This window comes from Micrasema longulum, unplaced genomic scaffold (genome assembly GCF_059751315.1).
Source record: "Micrasema longulum isolate JH-2025_06_02 unplaced genomic scaffold, ASM5975131v1 h1tg001169l, whole genome shotgun sequence".
NCBI classification, from domain to species: domain Eukaryota; kingdom Metazoa; phylum Arthropoda; class Insecta; order Trichoptera; family Brachycentridae; genus Micrasema; species Micrasema longulum.
In genome coordinates, this window is record NW_028278356.1 from 247,396 (window position 1) to 262,500 (window position 15,105).

Sequence of the window (15,105 nt, forward strand, 5' to 3'; positions counted from 1 at the left end):
TACTTCCTACTACATAAAATGATTTACTTCCTACTCTGCAGCATGCGACACATTAATAAACTTTCTTTTATATTGGTGATTAAAATGCTGTTTCTGTCTCAATAAGCATTAATTAGTTAATAAAAAAAATATTTTAACCGATAAGTAAATGTATAGCGAAGGAAAACCGAAAATCTTAACCCATAATTTAATACATTTTACATTTACATTACATTTGTTACATTTTTTTTGCACCACAACAGGCTAGGAGGCCTAATTACAGTGGTGAATTACATCACAGAGCACCCAGGCTTGAGAAAAATCACATTTTCATTTTTGTGTTCTCACCGGGAATCGAACCCGGAACCTTCCGTGTGTGAGTCAAGCGTCTTGACCACTACACCACGGAGGCCGCCATTTATGGAGATATCAAAGTTATTAGATGCGATGTGTACTAACTACACATCAGCAGAAAGGGAGAGCTAATCACATCGAGCATTATTCTCAATTTTCAGTACGGCATTCGGTATATTGTCACATTTATTATACAGACGAGTTATAAGGGGTGCTGTCATCGCTATAGCACGGCGCGGCGGCGAAGGGGTAGCCCAGCCCGACCCCCGACGGCCCCTACCGATACACGCCTGCACGCCTCCCCGCCCGCGCCATGCTCGTTAGTATAATAGCAGATAATCTTGACTTGAGTTCGGTTCTGCATTACCTCATTACCGCAATGAAGATCATTCGAAATTATTATTTCACTAGACAATCTAGGCATATTGGATCCGCCGCCAGGGTCCGGTCTCGGTAGTCGCTAGAGCGACTCGCGACTAATGACGCAGCGCTAATAGTCGGCGGTTGGGGGCACTGTGGGCGCTGGCTGTGGGCGCTGACTGCGGCGAGTAGTGCCAGAAGCTAGTAGCCGGTAGCGGAGTGCGTTAAAGCACTTATCTACCTCTAATGGTGCGGAACATCTCTTCATGTTGTCACACCACTCGCACTCGTCTGATGACTAATCACTATCATTTCCGCTTCGGGATTATCAAATGTCGTATTGTGATTATATACGAGTATAGATATGTACTTACACAAGCATACTAAATATATTTAGATTGCGCATTCAAGAAGTATCCTCTCTCAGCCGAACAAAATCATAACTAGTGTCATTTTGCCCATTAATGTTTTAAAATGCTTTAAAACTGATACCTGTTTAGAATTGTCATTAAAATACATTTGTTAACACAAAAGTTTATTTTATACTGATATAACTGGCACTTCTTCAAAACCAACAAAACAATTCATTGGTACCGAGACTCCATAGGTTAGGTAACACTTGTGGAACGGCTGCAGACATTCTGTCCAATTTTTTACCATCTTATAAGTCCACAATATCAAATTTATTTGTAGCTGCTCGTCAAACTATTATTGACAATTCAATTCCATAAATTAAAAAAAAATACTTGTTTATTTTTATTACCTAATACTTTATTTTATTTTTTACTATTATATCAAATTGCATTGTAGTATTGGCAAATACGCATTTCATAGATACATATTTTTATTTCTTATTTTTTCGTAATAATATATGCTTGCTTGTTTATTAATTTAACTTAAAAATGTCTTTCTTGCTTACCGTAACACTTTATTTATTGTTTGGTTTACAGAATTTATTTCATAAGCTTATATCTTTGCATTTTTTGTTTATATGCTTACTTTTTTTCTTGCATAAATTTGTTATTATTGTTTTTTTTTTACTTGGTAAAACTTTTTATCATATCCTTTTTAACTAATTTCACAATTTTTTTCTGTATATTCTGTGTTTATTATTTAGTATGTTAGCATGTATTTCATTTTTATTTTTTGGAAAAGCATTTTGGGCGTTAATGAACAAAATAAATAAATAAGAGAAGCATCAAATCGACCGACGCACAGAAGAGTACTCCCATGTAAAGTTACGGTGAAAAGTCGAGATCACCAAGTTCATTTGAACTAACTTGGACTGCAATTTTTATGACTCTTAATATTGAGAATGAAATCAGAACCTTCGAAAATACAGAAATAGAAACACCAAGTGGATTTTTTTCCATAAAGCATACATTATTGCCAACAGTAGTGGACGGAAAGGTATGCAATGCTGCCACTAATACTTCTTCAACAACGAGGTGCTACATTTGTTATTTGATGTCTAAAGACCAAGAAAAAAAAGAAAGAAAGAAAACCCCGAATCGCTGCGGTTCAGACTCTCAATCCTCCACGCAAGAATCAGGTTTTTTGAGTCACTACTTCAGTTAGCTTATAAAACTCCCTTAAAAAAGTGGTAAGCCAGAACGATTGAAGACAAAAAAATAGTATCAGAAAAGAAATAAATCATGCAGCGAAAATTCAAAAAAAAGATGGGCCATTTTGTGGACATTCTAAAGTCAGAATTTGGAAACACAAATGACAAAAACACGGCATGAAGACTCTTTGCGGATCCCGAGAAATCTTGTCAAATTACGGGTCTAGATTTAAACCTAATTAATCTGTTTAAAATCGTATTAGAGACTATTTTTAATGGTTATAATATAGATGGAGCGAATTTAATTAACCATGCCAATGAAACAGCTGAAACATATGTACAGTTATATCGGATGGCATCCCATGTCACCCACAACACATGAAATTTTAAAACATGTTACTACAGATATTGCACATGCAATCTGGCCAATTATTTGAGAAAGCGGCAGAGACTAGAAACAAGCACTTGTGTCTCTACAGACAGAAATTTTAAAGAAAATTTTCAAGGGAAATGTGCAATAGGGACATATCAAATTGTCTTTTGCTAAGCTCCGGCCCATTATTGAGCAATACGCAAAAAGAAAAGTAAGGCGTTCTCGAGTAAAACACTAAATCTTCTACTCCCGGGAATACAGCTTGTGCCTCCAAGAGAAGAAAATAGTGACGAAGAAAATAGTGACGAAGAAGTTAAAACACAAGAGGAAAGTGAATCCAAAGAATCTGAATGATGATATTCAGTAGTTATATTTAAATTTTGTATATGTATTTTAAAATTTCGCTTTTGATTCTTAGTGCGATATTTTTAATAAAAACATAAAACCTGTTTTTTTGTAAAATAAGAGTAAAATAAACCATGTGAGAGTGGAGGCGTATAAAAAAAAAAAAAAAACATGTGAATACAAGCAATTGCTTTAAATTTAATTCTACATTCAAAAAACGCAACAAATACTTTTGGCCAGTAATTTCGTCAAAATACTCCTCTGTGCGACGCTCGACGACATTAACTGACGATGCGACGGTCTATGTTTATACGTATGTCTAAACGTCCATTGTAAGAGCGAAGGGAGAATTGATTAGAGATGGGCGTTTCAGTTTTTTATAAGAGTACGAGTAGCAGTAACAGTTACTGTTTCACGAAGTAAGCTGTTTGTCAAACCCCCCCCAAATTGTTGGATAACACTGGTTCAAACTATTTTTATAACTTAATTTGTCGCAACAGAGAGGGGAAACATTTTTGAGGGGAATATGGAAGTCTAGGCATTTACAGAGCCTATGACCTGTCATAAGCAATCATGCAAATCATGTTTAAGTGGCCATTTTACACATTTTATAAGTTTGTGTTTAAAATTACTTTTTTTTTTTTTTTAATATTTATTTTAATAGTATAATTATACATTTTTACAATTTAAAAATAAATTCACTTCTTATATTTTTACTGAAACTAAAATCCTACCAAGCCACTTTCTGTAGCTTGTTGGTGAAGATTATATTTATACTAACTTAATAATATTATTTACATTTATAAAAACAATGAATAACAGATAAAAATTAACAACCGGAAAGATCAGAATAAACATGTTTTTACAAATAATAATTATTATATACAAATTTATTTTCTAAATACAAGAAAATATTGGAAAAGTTAAAAAATTTACACCTAAGCTACTATTCATATATAAACTCTTTATATTAACGATTTAAAAAATATATTAATTTCCATAAACATAAAATTAGGCTTTTATTATACCTTAAACATGTAAAATATGTCAATTGTGGGGTTTGGTCTGTTTAGACTAATAAATTAAACAAGAACGGTAGGTATATAACAAAAGGCATATTATCAATATACATATGTATGTACATATGTGCATGTTTTCAGGGAAGTAAAAATATCCACTTACAGTTAAATAAATTATCAAGCTTGTAAGAGAAACAGGAAGGATAACAAGCTCAAATATTTATTTCTAAAATTCATAAATTACATAATTTTTCCCCTTCACTATTTATCCAACGGTCGTCATCATCCAATTATATTATAGATAAAGCTTTTTATTTCAGGATTTTCCGCGGCCGGCGGTTCAAGCTTGGACTGTCTAAGCCTCATTGTGGAGAGCCTCAAGGAGCGATCTTATCGAACCAGGGACCCCTCTTAAACCGTGATCCGTTTAAAATTAATATTTTGTCAAAAAAACGACTAAATAATAATACACGTAGATACCTACTCATGCTGAGGTAGGCACTGATACCGTGGAAAAAATGCTTAAAATAAAGATATGATTTGTAAAAACATAATACGCTAATTTAAGTTTGTTCATGGAGTACTCCTTCGATGGCAGATTTTTCCTACGATAACTAATTTATCTAACGACGTTTGTGCCTACGGATAAATTAAGATGAACAACAGAAGCGGTGCAAAGCTCACTTACGAATCTAGAATCGTTTAATTTCACCAGGTCGTAATATCATCAAGTCGCCGACTTTTTAGTAAAACAAAGTCTGAATCGAAGTTTACTCTTCGAGAAGCGCATATTATGTCATTTTAGGTGCACTTTTTTGATTTCTTCATACTCATTTATATTTATGTGGAACAGTGCAGCGTTTTACTAATGAGAAAAGTGCTATTCAAAATGACTGTATAATATTACTTCTCGCCACCTTTACCGAAAGTAATTTGAACCACGTTGGTATGATTAAACACGTATAAGTTTACTCCGATTTCCGAATTTCCTTGCAGACTGCTTTTTGCACCCCTCATATTAGCGCTTTTGCTGATTGGGAATATTTTGTATAATATGTAATGTAATATGTAATTTAATATGTAAAATTAAACGGTACATTTTGTCATCAATATTTTTTTTAAATGACTGTCGCACATTAACCAGTCGGCAGAGTACTTATCAAATACTATAATGTACCCGCTTCGAAAATTCATAAAACCGTTATGCGTCAAGTAATAACATTGTTTGACGGGTTATTATATTTCCATTTGTTGTATCTCAGGTAAATCTAAATATTTATTTTACGTGTATCTGAATTTTAACGTAAAAATTTCATGTTAATATTTTCGTGTTAAGAATAATTTGATTCCCGACCGAGTTTTGAATTGTAATATTATGAATTGATTTCGAGATATATCAAATTCCTATTTGATCGATTATTCTATTTACCTTCGAGTGACCCGCGTCAACTGATGTTATTTAGGTAATTTAAAATGTCGGTCCAAGTCGTTTTTATTTATAATACTGTTATTCGTTAAAAACAATACATAGTAATATAGTACACTACGCACATTTATTTCTTGAATAATATAAGGTGAAACTTATACATAAATTCATATGGAGTTGTTCATATTGGAAGGCTGAGATATTATTGATTGAGGAGGCCTATCGTAACAAAAGCTTCCATCTCCAGTCTATAAAGTTCTAGGATGAAATTGAAACAGCAGTAGGTATTATCGAGTCTTTATTCCAAAAAATACATATGTTAGTAAAGAATCATTATTTAAAATAATACGTAATATTACATTATATATAATTGAATAAATAATATTATATAATTTAACATGATATATTTAACAATAATTATTCCGTAAGCTATGTACTAATAGTTTGTCATCGGGTGCTCAGACATTAGTGTGAATATTTTGTAACGTATAGAAAATGATATTATTATCTCTTTCAGATAGTGGATTATTTTCTTGTTATGGACGGCCTTCTCTCCTGTGTTACTCGTGGTGTAGGGGGACTATCTACTTTAATAATAAGAGTTTACTTTACAACTACAATATATAATTTATTCCAATAATGGGCATTTGATAGACAAACAAGGCAGAACAATTAAATAGGGATAAACAATTGATAAGTAGAATTTTACGTTAATGGCTCTTGGCCCAAACAGTACAGGTAAAGATTACAGCAAATAGATTCAACCAGCCGGGGCTGTGATTACCAGTGAATACTCTACACGAAGCTTAATGCATATGGAAAGTAATGTGGAGCTTATCTGTTACGACGGACGGTGGCATGGTGGAACATCGTGGGGGCCGCCTGCTACACGCGGCCGGAGCGCAGGTCGCAGGTCGCATCACCGGAGGTGGTGAGGGGGCCATAGCTGGACGCTCTCGGGGTCCAGCGACGAGCTATGCAGCCAGGTCGAGCGAGCTGCTTGAGGCGATCGGGAAACTTGCGCGGTCAACCGCGGATGCCTTAACTTTGTTTAACGTACAAATATATATATTTGAATGGGCCAAAATTGTTGAAAAATGGAACATAGATGTAATTCATATGTAATTCATAAGTGTTATACATGTAGGAATGATATTTGAATGATTTTTAGATTTTATAAAAATAAGGCTGAAATACTCGTATATCATATACGAGTAACTCCGACGGGACAAAACAAATCACGACTTCGTGGTTTTTTATTCGGACTTCCGAAAGCTTTTGCTCATGTCATAATATACTCAGTTACGATTATTATTTATTGCTCAAATTATATTAATAATGTTATTTGCTGTAACAATTTTTTTTATAGATTATGTATTTTAACACTGCAATATTTCAAAATCCCTGGACTGATACTTAAAGCGTACAGCGTATTCGCTGCAATTATTATATAAATGTAGTTTCCCTCGCCTCATTTGGTGCAATTAAGGGAATGACTAATCATCCTAAGATAAAAAAGTGTTTTGCTCAATCAAAGATATTTTTCCATGTGATTATATATTTTATGTGAATGAAATCTATGAACTGAATAAAATAATATCGTAATATATCTGCTAATATTAAATTATTATTTATTTATTAATTAAATAAATAAATGCAGTTTTGTTTTAATGTTGTTTTATTTTACTATGTAAGAACATCTACAAAACAACACATCCGCTTAAGGCTGTAGTCTGGTAGCACGCAAAATGAGGAAATCATACGATTTCACCATTTAAAACGAATTTTTTTTAAATCACGCAGTAATAAAAAAAACATAAATTAGATAAAAAAATAGTTCTTAAAGGTATTTCTGTCAAAAAATAAACTTAAAAGTTTTATGTAACTAAAATATAATTACTTTTAGATCGGCAGATTACGCCATTTCAAATTTAGACTAAACTTAGGTATCTGGAGACTATGTTTTGAACTAAAATTTGATAAATAATTATTTGAAGAAAATAAATTGAACATGAAAGTGGCCGAAGCGAAATTTTCATTTTTTGTTTTCGAAAAGAAATACAAGCGTTTTAAATCACATACATTTTTGTGACATTTTCCTTTATTTCTTCGTAAAATTATGCCTTCGGTAATACTTTAAAAAATATATATTTATTAAAGTATTTTAGTAGAAACCTTTTTTTATAGCCCCTTTTTAAAAAGAAGATAATTCTGGTTGTAATATTTAATTTTTAACAATATCTTATTATCGTTCTTATGACCTTCATACCTGCCCTTACCGGTACCGATTACCGGTATAATTATCCTACATCATCACCAGTGGCTGAGCGACAACAAGTCCTGGAGCGCAATAATAGGAAAAGATTTTTCGTGTGTCCTTCTGACAAGTGTGCGAAGACAATTCATTTATGTTTTAAATGTTAAAATCCCATTTGAAACACGCGCACTGCCAGAGTAAAGTTAAATCTGCTTCAATTAGTAAAAAAAGTGATTTATCCATTGTTATTTCTATTTATTTATTACACAAAAACCACTCTGGCAAATTCTGCTTGTACTACGAGTAGGCTCAGTATATGAAGGGTCGGCAAGCCAGAAATATTAGTACGCCTAATGTTGCAATCGGTTCCTATATAGGCCAATTCCTGTTCTAAGAAACCGATTTGTTGCGGAAAATATGGTTTTCGAATATGTTTCCTACAAATAAAAATAATATTGAAGAAATAGAAAAACAGTTATAGCCCAAAAAAGAAGAAAAGAAAAAAAAGCACAGTTTACGTTAAATGTAAAAATAAAATTAAATATATAAATATATACACATGCACGCATACATACTACATACACACATTTACGTCATATACACATATATATAAACATGTACATATAAATACACACATAAATACATAATATATATGCACATACAAAAATACAATAAATTTATAAATGATTCAATGGGATAGCATAATATTTAGATTACTATCCTCAATAAATTCTCAGATTCCTTACTTCCAATGTCTGTCAGCCAAATTGTTATTCTTTTTTTCAATACTGTTGGTTTATTAGATTTCCAAACACATGGTATCAGGTTGTATAGTTTAGGTCCGTTATAAAGAAATAATTTTTGGAATACCGCTGTACGTGCTATTGGAATCACCAAATCGTTTCTTACAGTACTCCTGGTTGAGTGCGCATGACTCCCAATCACCCGAGTGCTCTTATTTTTGTGAATGTCAAGTATTACTTTCCTTATGTAGATTTTCCTTAACCCTTAAGCCAAGGACATCTAAGGATTTGAAAAGGCCTTCACTCGGATGATTGTACGGTTTTTGCAATATTATCCTTAATATTGATTTATGTACCTCTTAACCAAGGGATCAACAAATACAACCTTAGGCCAAAACAGAGTTTGCACAAACCATAGTATATACTTTTAGCATCTACAATGGACAATATGTTTCGCAGTATTATAAAAATATAGATTAGTTTACTATCTCTACCTACTAAATAGTTAATATGTTTTCTCCAGTTAAGGTAAGCGCCAATAAAAATTCCTAAATATTTTATGTCTTGAACACATTCCAGATGGTAGCAATTACAGCTGGTGAGCGTGTTACAATTTGTATCATGAATTTTTATCCTTAATTCTATTCTTGGTAGACCTTCTATATTTGCGCGGAACTTTACGTATTTGGTTTTCTTTGAGTTTAGTGTCAGCAAATTATCTCTGAGCCAGTTTTTAATGATATTCATTCCTCTTTCGGCCTAAACATGTATTCCTCCCAAGTTTAGTGTCAGCAAATTATCTCTGAGCCAGTTTTTAAGGATATTCATTCCTCTTTCGGCCTAAACATGTGTTTCCTCCCAATTATTACCTTCAAATACAAGAACTGTATCGTCAAAGGTGATTATATGAGCGTTAATATTTAAATTACACAATTCGTTTATATATATATATATATATAATAAACAGCAAAGGTCCTAGCGTACTACCCTGTGGTACCCCAAAATTTATTTACAAAGCTGTACTGCTGCATTTTCCAATTTTAACCCTTTGTAATTTGTTGGAAATGAAACAATGTAACCAATTTAATGTTTTCAACTGTTTTTAAAATAATTTTGTGCGATATGGTGTCAAACGCTTTTACCAAATCGAGAAAAATTGCAAGTGTTTTCTTAACACTGTTAATGTTGTTTACTAATGCTCCGGTTAATTTTTGGATTGCGTCATCTATGCCTGTACCTGGTCTAAATCCAAATTGGTCTTCCCTTAGTAAGTTCCACTCTCTACATAATCGCTAAGTCTATTTTTAAATGCTTTCTCCAATACTTTTGAATATGCACTTACCAACGATATTGGTCTGTAATTTTCTGTATTCCGTTGTTCATCCGATTTAAAGATTTGTTGCACTATTGATTGTTTAAGCTGTGTTGGAAAACTTCCTGATGAAAAACTTACATTGAAAATGTGCGACAGAGGTTTGGCAATTAAATTGTTTAATTGTTTTAACATAAAAGTATTGACAATGTCAGGACCCTTGGAATATGTTTTTTTTTAGTCTAAACTGGTAATCATTTTTATGATTTCTTGTTCTGATATTTTATTTAGTTGAAACGATGGCATTATGTATAGATGATGCTAGATAACATTTATTCAGTTTGGATACACATAATAGAGCTTCAGATAATTTAGAACCTACTGTAGTAAAATTGGCAATATGGGCTATTTTTAAGGAATATTTGTATTTGTAGAGTCTGGCAAAAGTATAAATGTAATTTCAGGCCCCTTTTTTTATTTGGTTTTTGTAATTTCTCGGATTGTTTCCCAGATTTTACCTATAGAATTATCGTTACTCAGTATACTTTTAAAATGTATCTTTTTTGCTCTTCTAATAACATATTTACCACATTTCTGTATTTCAGATAATATTTTTGTTTATTTTCATTAAATGGATCTTTTTTACTATTTTATATAAGTGATTTCTCTTATGAATTGATTTTACGATACTATCCATAATTCAAGGAGTAAGATTAAACTTTTTGTGGGCCACCGACTTACTGAAAGTATTTTCATCAACGTAATGTTAAATTTTTTTTACAAAAATATTCATCGCTTCGTCAGTGTCAGTTTGTTGAAGTATGTCTTCCCACAACTCGGATTCGAGGTCCCTTAAAAGATTTCAATAGTTTATTGAATTTGTAAATTTATTAACTTTCTTTTATGGCGTGTTTATTCGGATAATAATACCGGTAGTGCAATGATCAGTTATAGTGTTCTGTATAATGAATGTAAACGAATTGTGTACGTTACGAGTGTTGATATGGCCAAGGCAAGGCCTATGCTGTTTAGGTTTCTTTCGTTATTTTTTTATTATTATTTTAATATTATTATTTTTTTTTCTAAAAAACACCCTTTTTCTGTCAGGTTAGGTTAGGTTTTTTCAAATTTTTCATTTTCTTGTCTTGCAGTGCAGTCCTGGTGTAAATTCATATTGTTTCTGACTCAACTTACCTTTGCGATGAAAATGCCAGTTGATCCGATTGATCATCAACTTTTCGAGTACTTTACCAAATATCGAGATGAGTCCAATCGGTCTGTAGGACTTAATGTCTTGAAGGTCATCTTTTCCCGGTTTGGGTATGACAATGACCCTCGCTTTTTTCCATTGAGCTGGAAAGTGGCTCACTCTGAGACATGCATTATACATACCCAGTACCAGCGACCTGTCTACGTTGAAGAAGTGAAGGCAGATCAGCCGAATACTCAGCCGAAGCTAGGGCTTAGGTTAGGTTAGGTTAGTATTTGCTGCCATCCTTTAGCGTCGCTAATGGAGTGGTCTTTTTTCGGTTGACCAGCACTCTGCGAATTGCAGGCAAGGCGGTTTCTCTGTTCTGAGAGCTGTAGTAATTTTTCCAGGATTCCGTTTTTGCTTTCTCAATGGTGATTTTGTAGGCTTGTTTGGCTTCGAGATACTCAGGAAGTGTCTTAGTCTCTCAACGGAGAATACCTGAGTTCTGAAGCCTGTGTTTGCATTTCCTAGCTTCTTTTTTTAGTTTATCGAGCTCAGCGTTCCACCAAGGACAGGGTTGCCTTTTAAAAGGTTTCCTGATTCGTATACTTGCTTTGCACGATTCGTCTAAAATTTCCATCAACAAAATGATTTTCTTCTCCAAATCCAGCGAGTTGCTTACTTCGGAGAAGGAATTCTGTGATACTTTACGTTCCTTTAATTTACGTTGAACTTATTTCGAGAATTTCTCCCATTTGGCCTTCTTGTTGTTATAAATGGCCGTTTTGATTTCTGTGGAGTTCCGTATTCTGGCTGAAATTTTAAAATAAATTGGATTATGATCACTTAAATGGTTATTGTTAGACTCCACTCTCCATCTGTCGACGGTGTCTAGCAGACTTGAAGAGCAGAATGTTATGTCGATAACGCTTTTGAGGTGAAGGTGACCGCGAAAAGCCTCGAAAGTGGGCCGATTACCTTCATTTGAGGTGTGCAGATTTAGTTCAGATAAAAAATCGGCAACTATTTCGCCCCTTCTGTCCGTTCTCGCGCTTCCTCACCACACATTTTTGGCGTTAAGATCACCTCCTATGAGAATGGGAACATCTCCTGAGAGTCTGAGTTTATCCAGAGCGGGAGTAACATCCGAGGTTGGTTCCACGTACATGGATCCGATTACCATGGGTCCAGCGTCAGTTGTAATTTGAACCAGCATTGTATTTGAGTCACTATATTTGCTCAACAGAATTCCATTTAATTTGGGTTTGCAGATTATAACCGCTGCTTTACAAACATGCTCCGATGATGTTACCGATTGATAAACGGTAACTCCTGATGCATTAATTTTGCCCGTGTTGCCTGTGTAAGGCTCCTGAAGCAGCAGTATATCCGCCCCCCGTCTGTTGGCCAGTGCTTCTTCTTGTGCCGCTTTACAGCGGCCCAGGTTTCACTGTATAACTTTAGTTGCGCCGGCGATGTATGAATGGATCCCGGTTGTGGTAGTCACAATAGAGCTAGCCATAATTAACTCTCTCCATAGTCCTCATCATTATTTTTATTCGGTAGGGACATTCCCTATCGTTGGCCCTGTGCTTAGATGCCTCAGTTTTACCCTTGGCCATCTTGATGCAGTTCCAGCATCGATGATCGGCTTCTTTGTCCTTCTTGGTGCAGGTCATAGATTTATAGTCTCTCGCACAGTGCAAGCAGCGGTTTTTGTTTTCCATGCATCTTGCCACGGAATGACCAAAGCCCATGCATTTATAGCACTGCATTAAGGGGCAGCTGTCTTTAACCTGTACCTTCTGGTATCCAATGCTGATTCGACCTTGGCTGATCATGGCTTCTCTCAACTCCTTGCTTACAAGAAGGACGGCATTTCTCAAACGCTCGCTGTTTTTGTTGCGGAACGACCTTTGCAACTTTATAGCGTCTTTGTTTTCCCCCGTGGCTTCAAAGATCGAGTCATTCTGCTGGAGAATGTACTCGATCATTTCCTCATCGCGGGTTTTCTTTTCGATGCCTTTCAGTAGGACGGTCGGCATTAATTTTTTCCCCTCCTTGGCGGCCAGGTTCCCCTTGGTCAACCTTGGGAGAGCAGCCCTAATTGTTTCGGCGTCATTGGATGTTGGCAGCTTGATGATAACCTTATTGTCCTTTGCAGGTATCATGGCGCTAACTCCAACCTTCAAGACGGGGATGGTCTGACATCTTGCCTTAATGTTGCCATGATATTTGAGCTCGTCTTGGATTTATCCGAAGAGCTCACGATGATAGCACGGGAGGAACCTGATGCTGCCATGTATATCTTTATTCATTCTCATTTCTCTATCCGCACTCGGTGGTGCATATAGCACCGTATCAGTTCGTTAAGCGATTCCCTTGTTACATTGAAGGTAAGGCGATCAGCTTACGCTTCAGGTTCCGGTCCAGGAACCTCTATCAACCATCAACCACGAGGCGAAATTATAAATAAATTATATCTTAATCTCCATGTTTGTATTTAAGTTGATTTAATTAAGTTAGTGTAAGTTAGTTATAAATATAATTATTATTATAGTTTTGTTAGATATAAGTTTAGATGTAAGATTTGCGTAGTAATAAGGGTTGAAAAAGGACAACATTCTAATTGTGCTATATGTGTGAGGGGGAAAGGAGACAGACACGATCGGGTGGTTCTATAAAATAGGCCACAGCCCTTACAGTTTTTTTAGTTGAGGGAAGACAGTTGAGGGAAGATAGTCGAGGGAGTTTTTTAGTCGAGGGAGTTTTTTAGTCGGGAGAAGAAAGTCGCGAAACTCGTCGCGGGACAAGTACTCGGACTTGTCCCAGCCCTTCGGTTGAATCTCCAAACTCCGGACCTTCGAAGTTTCATGGCCCAGTCTGCCAGCTTTCACCACGTGGCCGCCTGCAGCCATGTACAAGACGTCCGCCTACGCGCTAACCACGCGTCCCCGCCGCAGCTGGATGCTGCCGCCGCAAACAACAACTCCGACTGCCACACGCAGCCTCACGCGTCGTCGACAAGACGTCCGCCTACGCGCTACCCACGCATCCCCGCCGCAGCTGAACGCTGCCGCCGCAAACAACTCCGCCTGCAACACGCAGCCTCACGCGTCGTCGACAAGACGTCCGCCTACGCGCTAACCACGCGTCTCCGCCGCAGCTGGATGCTGCCGCCGCAAACAACTCCGCCTGCAACACGCAGCCTCACGCGTCGTCGACAAGATGTCCGCCTACGCGCTAACCGTGCGCCCTCGCCGCAGCTAGATGCTGCTGCCTCCAGATCGTTTTTTGGGTAGTATTAAGTTTAGTTATAAGTCCGTAATATTAAGAATTAATGGGACATGGGTTTAATATTTGTTTAAATAATTAAACGGGATTGTTATCCTTTATTTGTTAAAAGACTATAAAACCTACATGGGAATTTGATCAAGCCTCTTTCATTATTATATACCCATTCCTCTCAACATAATATTACAAGGCAATCTAATTAATTTTTACTAAATTCTTTTAATAATTAGGATAAACTTTAGAATTAAATTAAACAACTGGAAATCCTATATTTCTAGTGTGTTAAGCTAAACAGGGTTTTGAAGTACTTTAACATTAACATAAAAAGAAAAACAACAAAGTTAGTTTCGTAAATCTAAATATAAGGAGAAGTTCGCGAGCTCGACCATGCTCGCGAAAGAGGAGGCCGAGCGCGAAAGAAGACGCCTCCACCCTCGCGGCGTCGATGCGGGCGCAAGCGGACTCTCGCAGCCCGGTGATACAGGCGAGGCGTCTTAGGCGGTCTTAATAGGGAAGAAGTGGTTAGGTCGGTGGCTAGGCTAGGTTAGGGACGCCTGTCACTGATCGGGCCGGGCAGACCGTGGTGCCCAAGTCGAACGAGGTGAGGAGATTCCTCACAGACCGGCAACCCAGCGAAGTATATTCACATTAGAGATCCGCTGGGTGCATATGTCACTGTGAGAGGGGGGAGTTTTTTAGCCAGTAAGAATCTGGCACTGCCTGGCGGTACGGGCCGCCAGGTGTCTTATGAAGATTTTCCTCCCCCTTCGCCAAAAAAAAAAAAAAAAAGTTAGGTTAGGTTAGTTAGGTTAGGTTAGGTTAGGTTAGGTTGGTTTTTCTTATGTTTTTTATCTTTTTTTTATTATTTTTATCTTTTTTATCTTTTT

The 15,105-nt window shown here is 35.9% G+C and overlaps 1 protein-coding gene across 2 annotated transcripts in view; it reads left to right on the plus strand.

Moving 5' to 3' along the window:
* Positions 1 to 5,104, plus strand: part of nau (myogenic-determination protein nautilus) — a 42,244-nt gene extending 37,140 nt beyond the window's left edge. The window contains exon 4 of one of the 2 annotated variants that reach the window (XM_088233971.1): positions 4,315 to 5,104. In XM_088233971.1, coding sequence (XP_088090097.1) covers positions 4,315 to 4,409 — 95 coding nt within the window. In that variant the 3' untranslated portion in view covers positions 4,410 to 5,104. Of the gene's footprint in view, positions 1 to 1,848; positions 2,842 to 4,314 lie in introns of those variants that run through there. The other variant, XM_088233972.1, reaches the window with a different exon arrangement.
* The last annotated feature ends 10,001 nt before the right edge of the window (positions 5,105 to 15,105 follow it).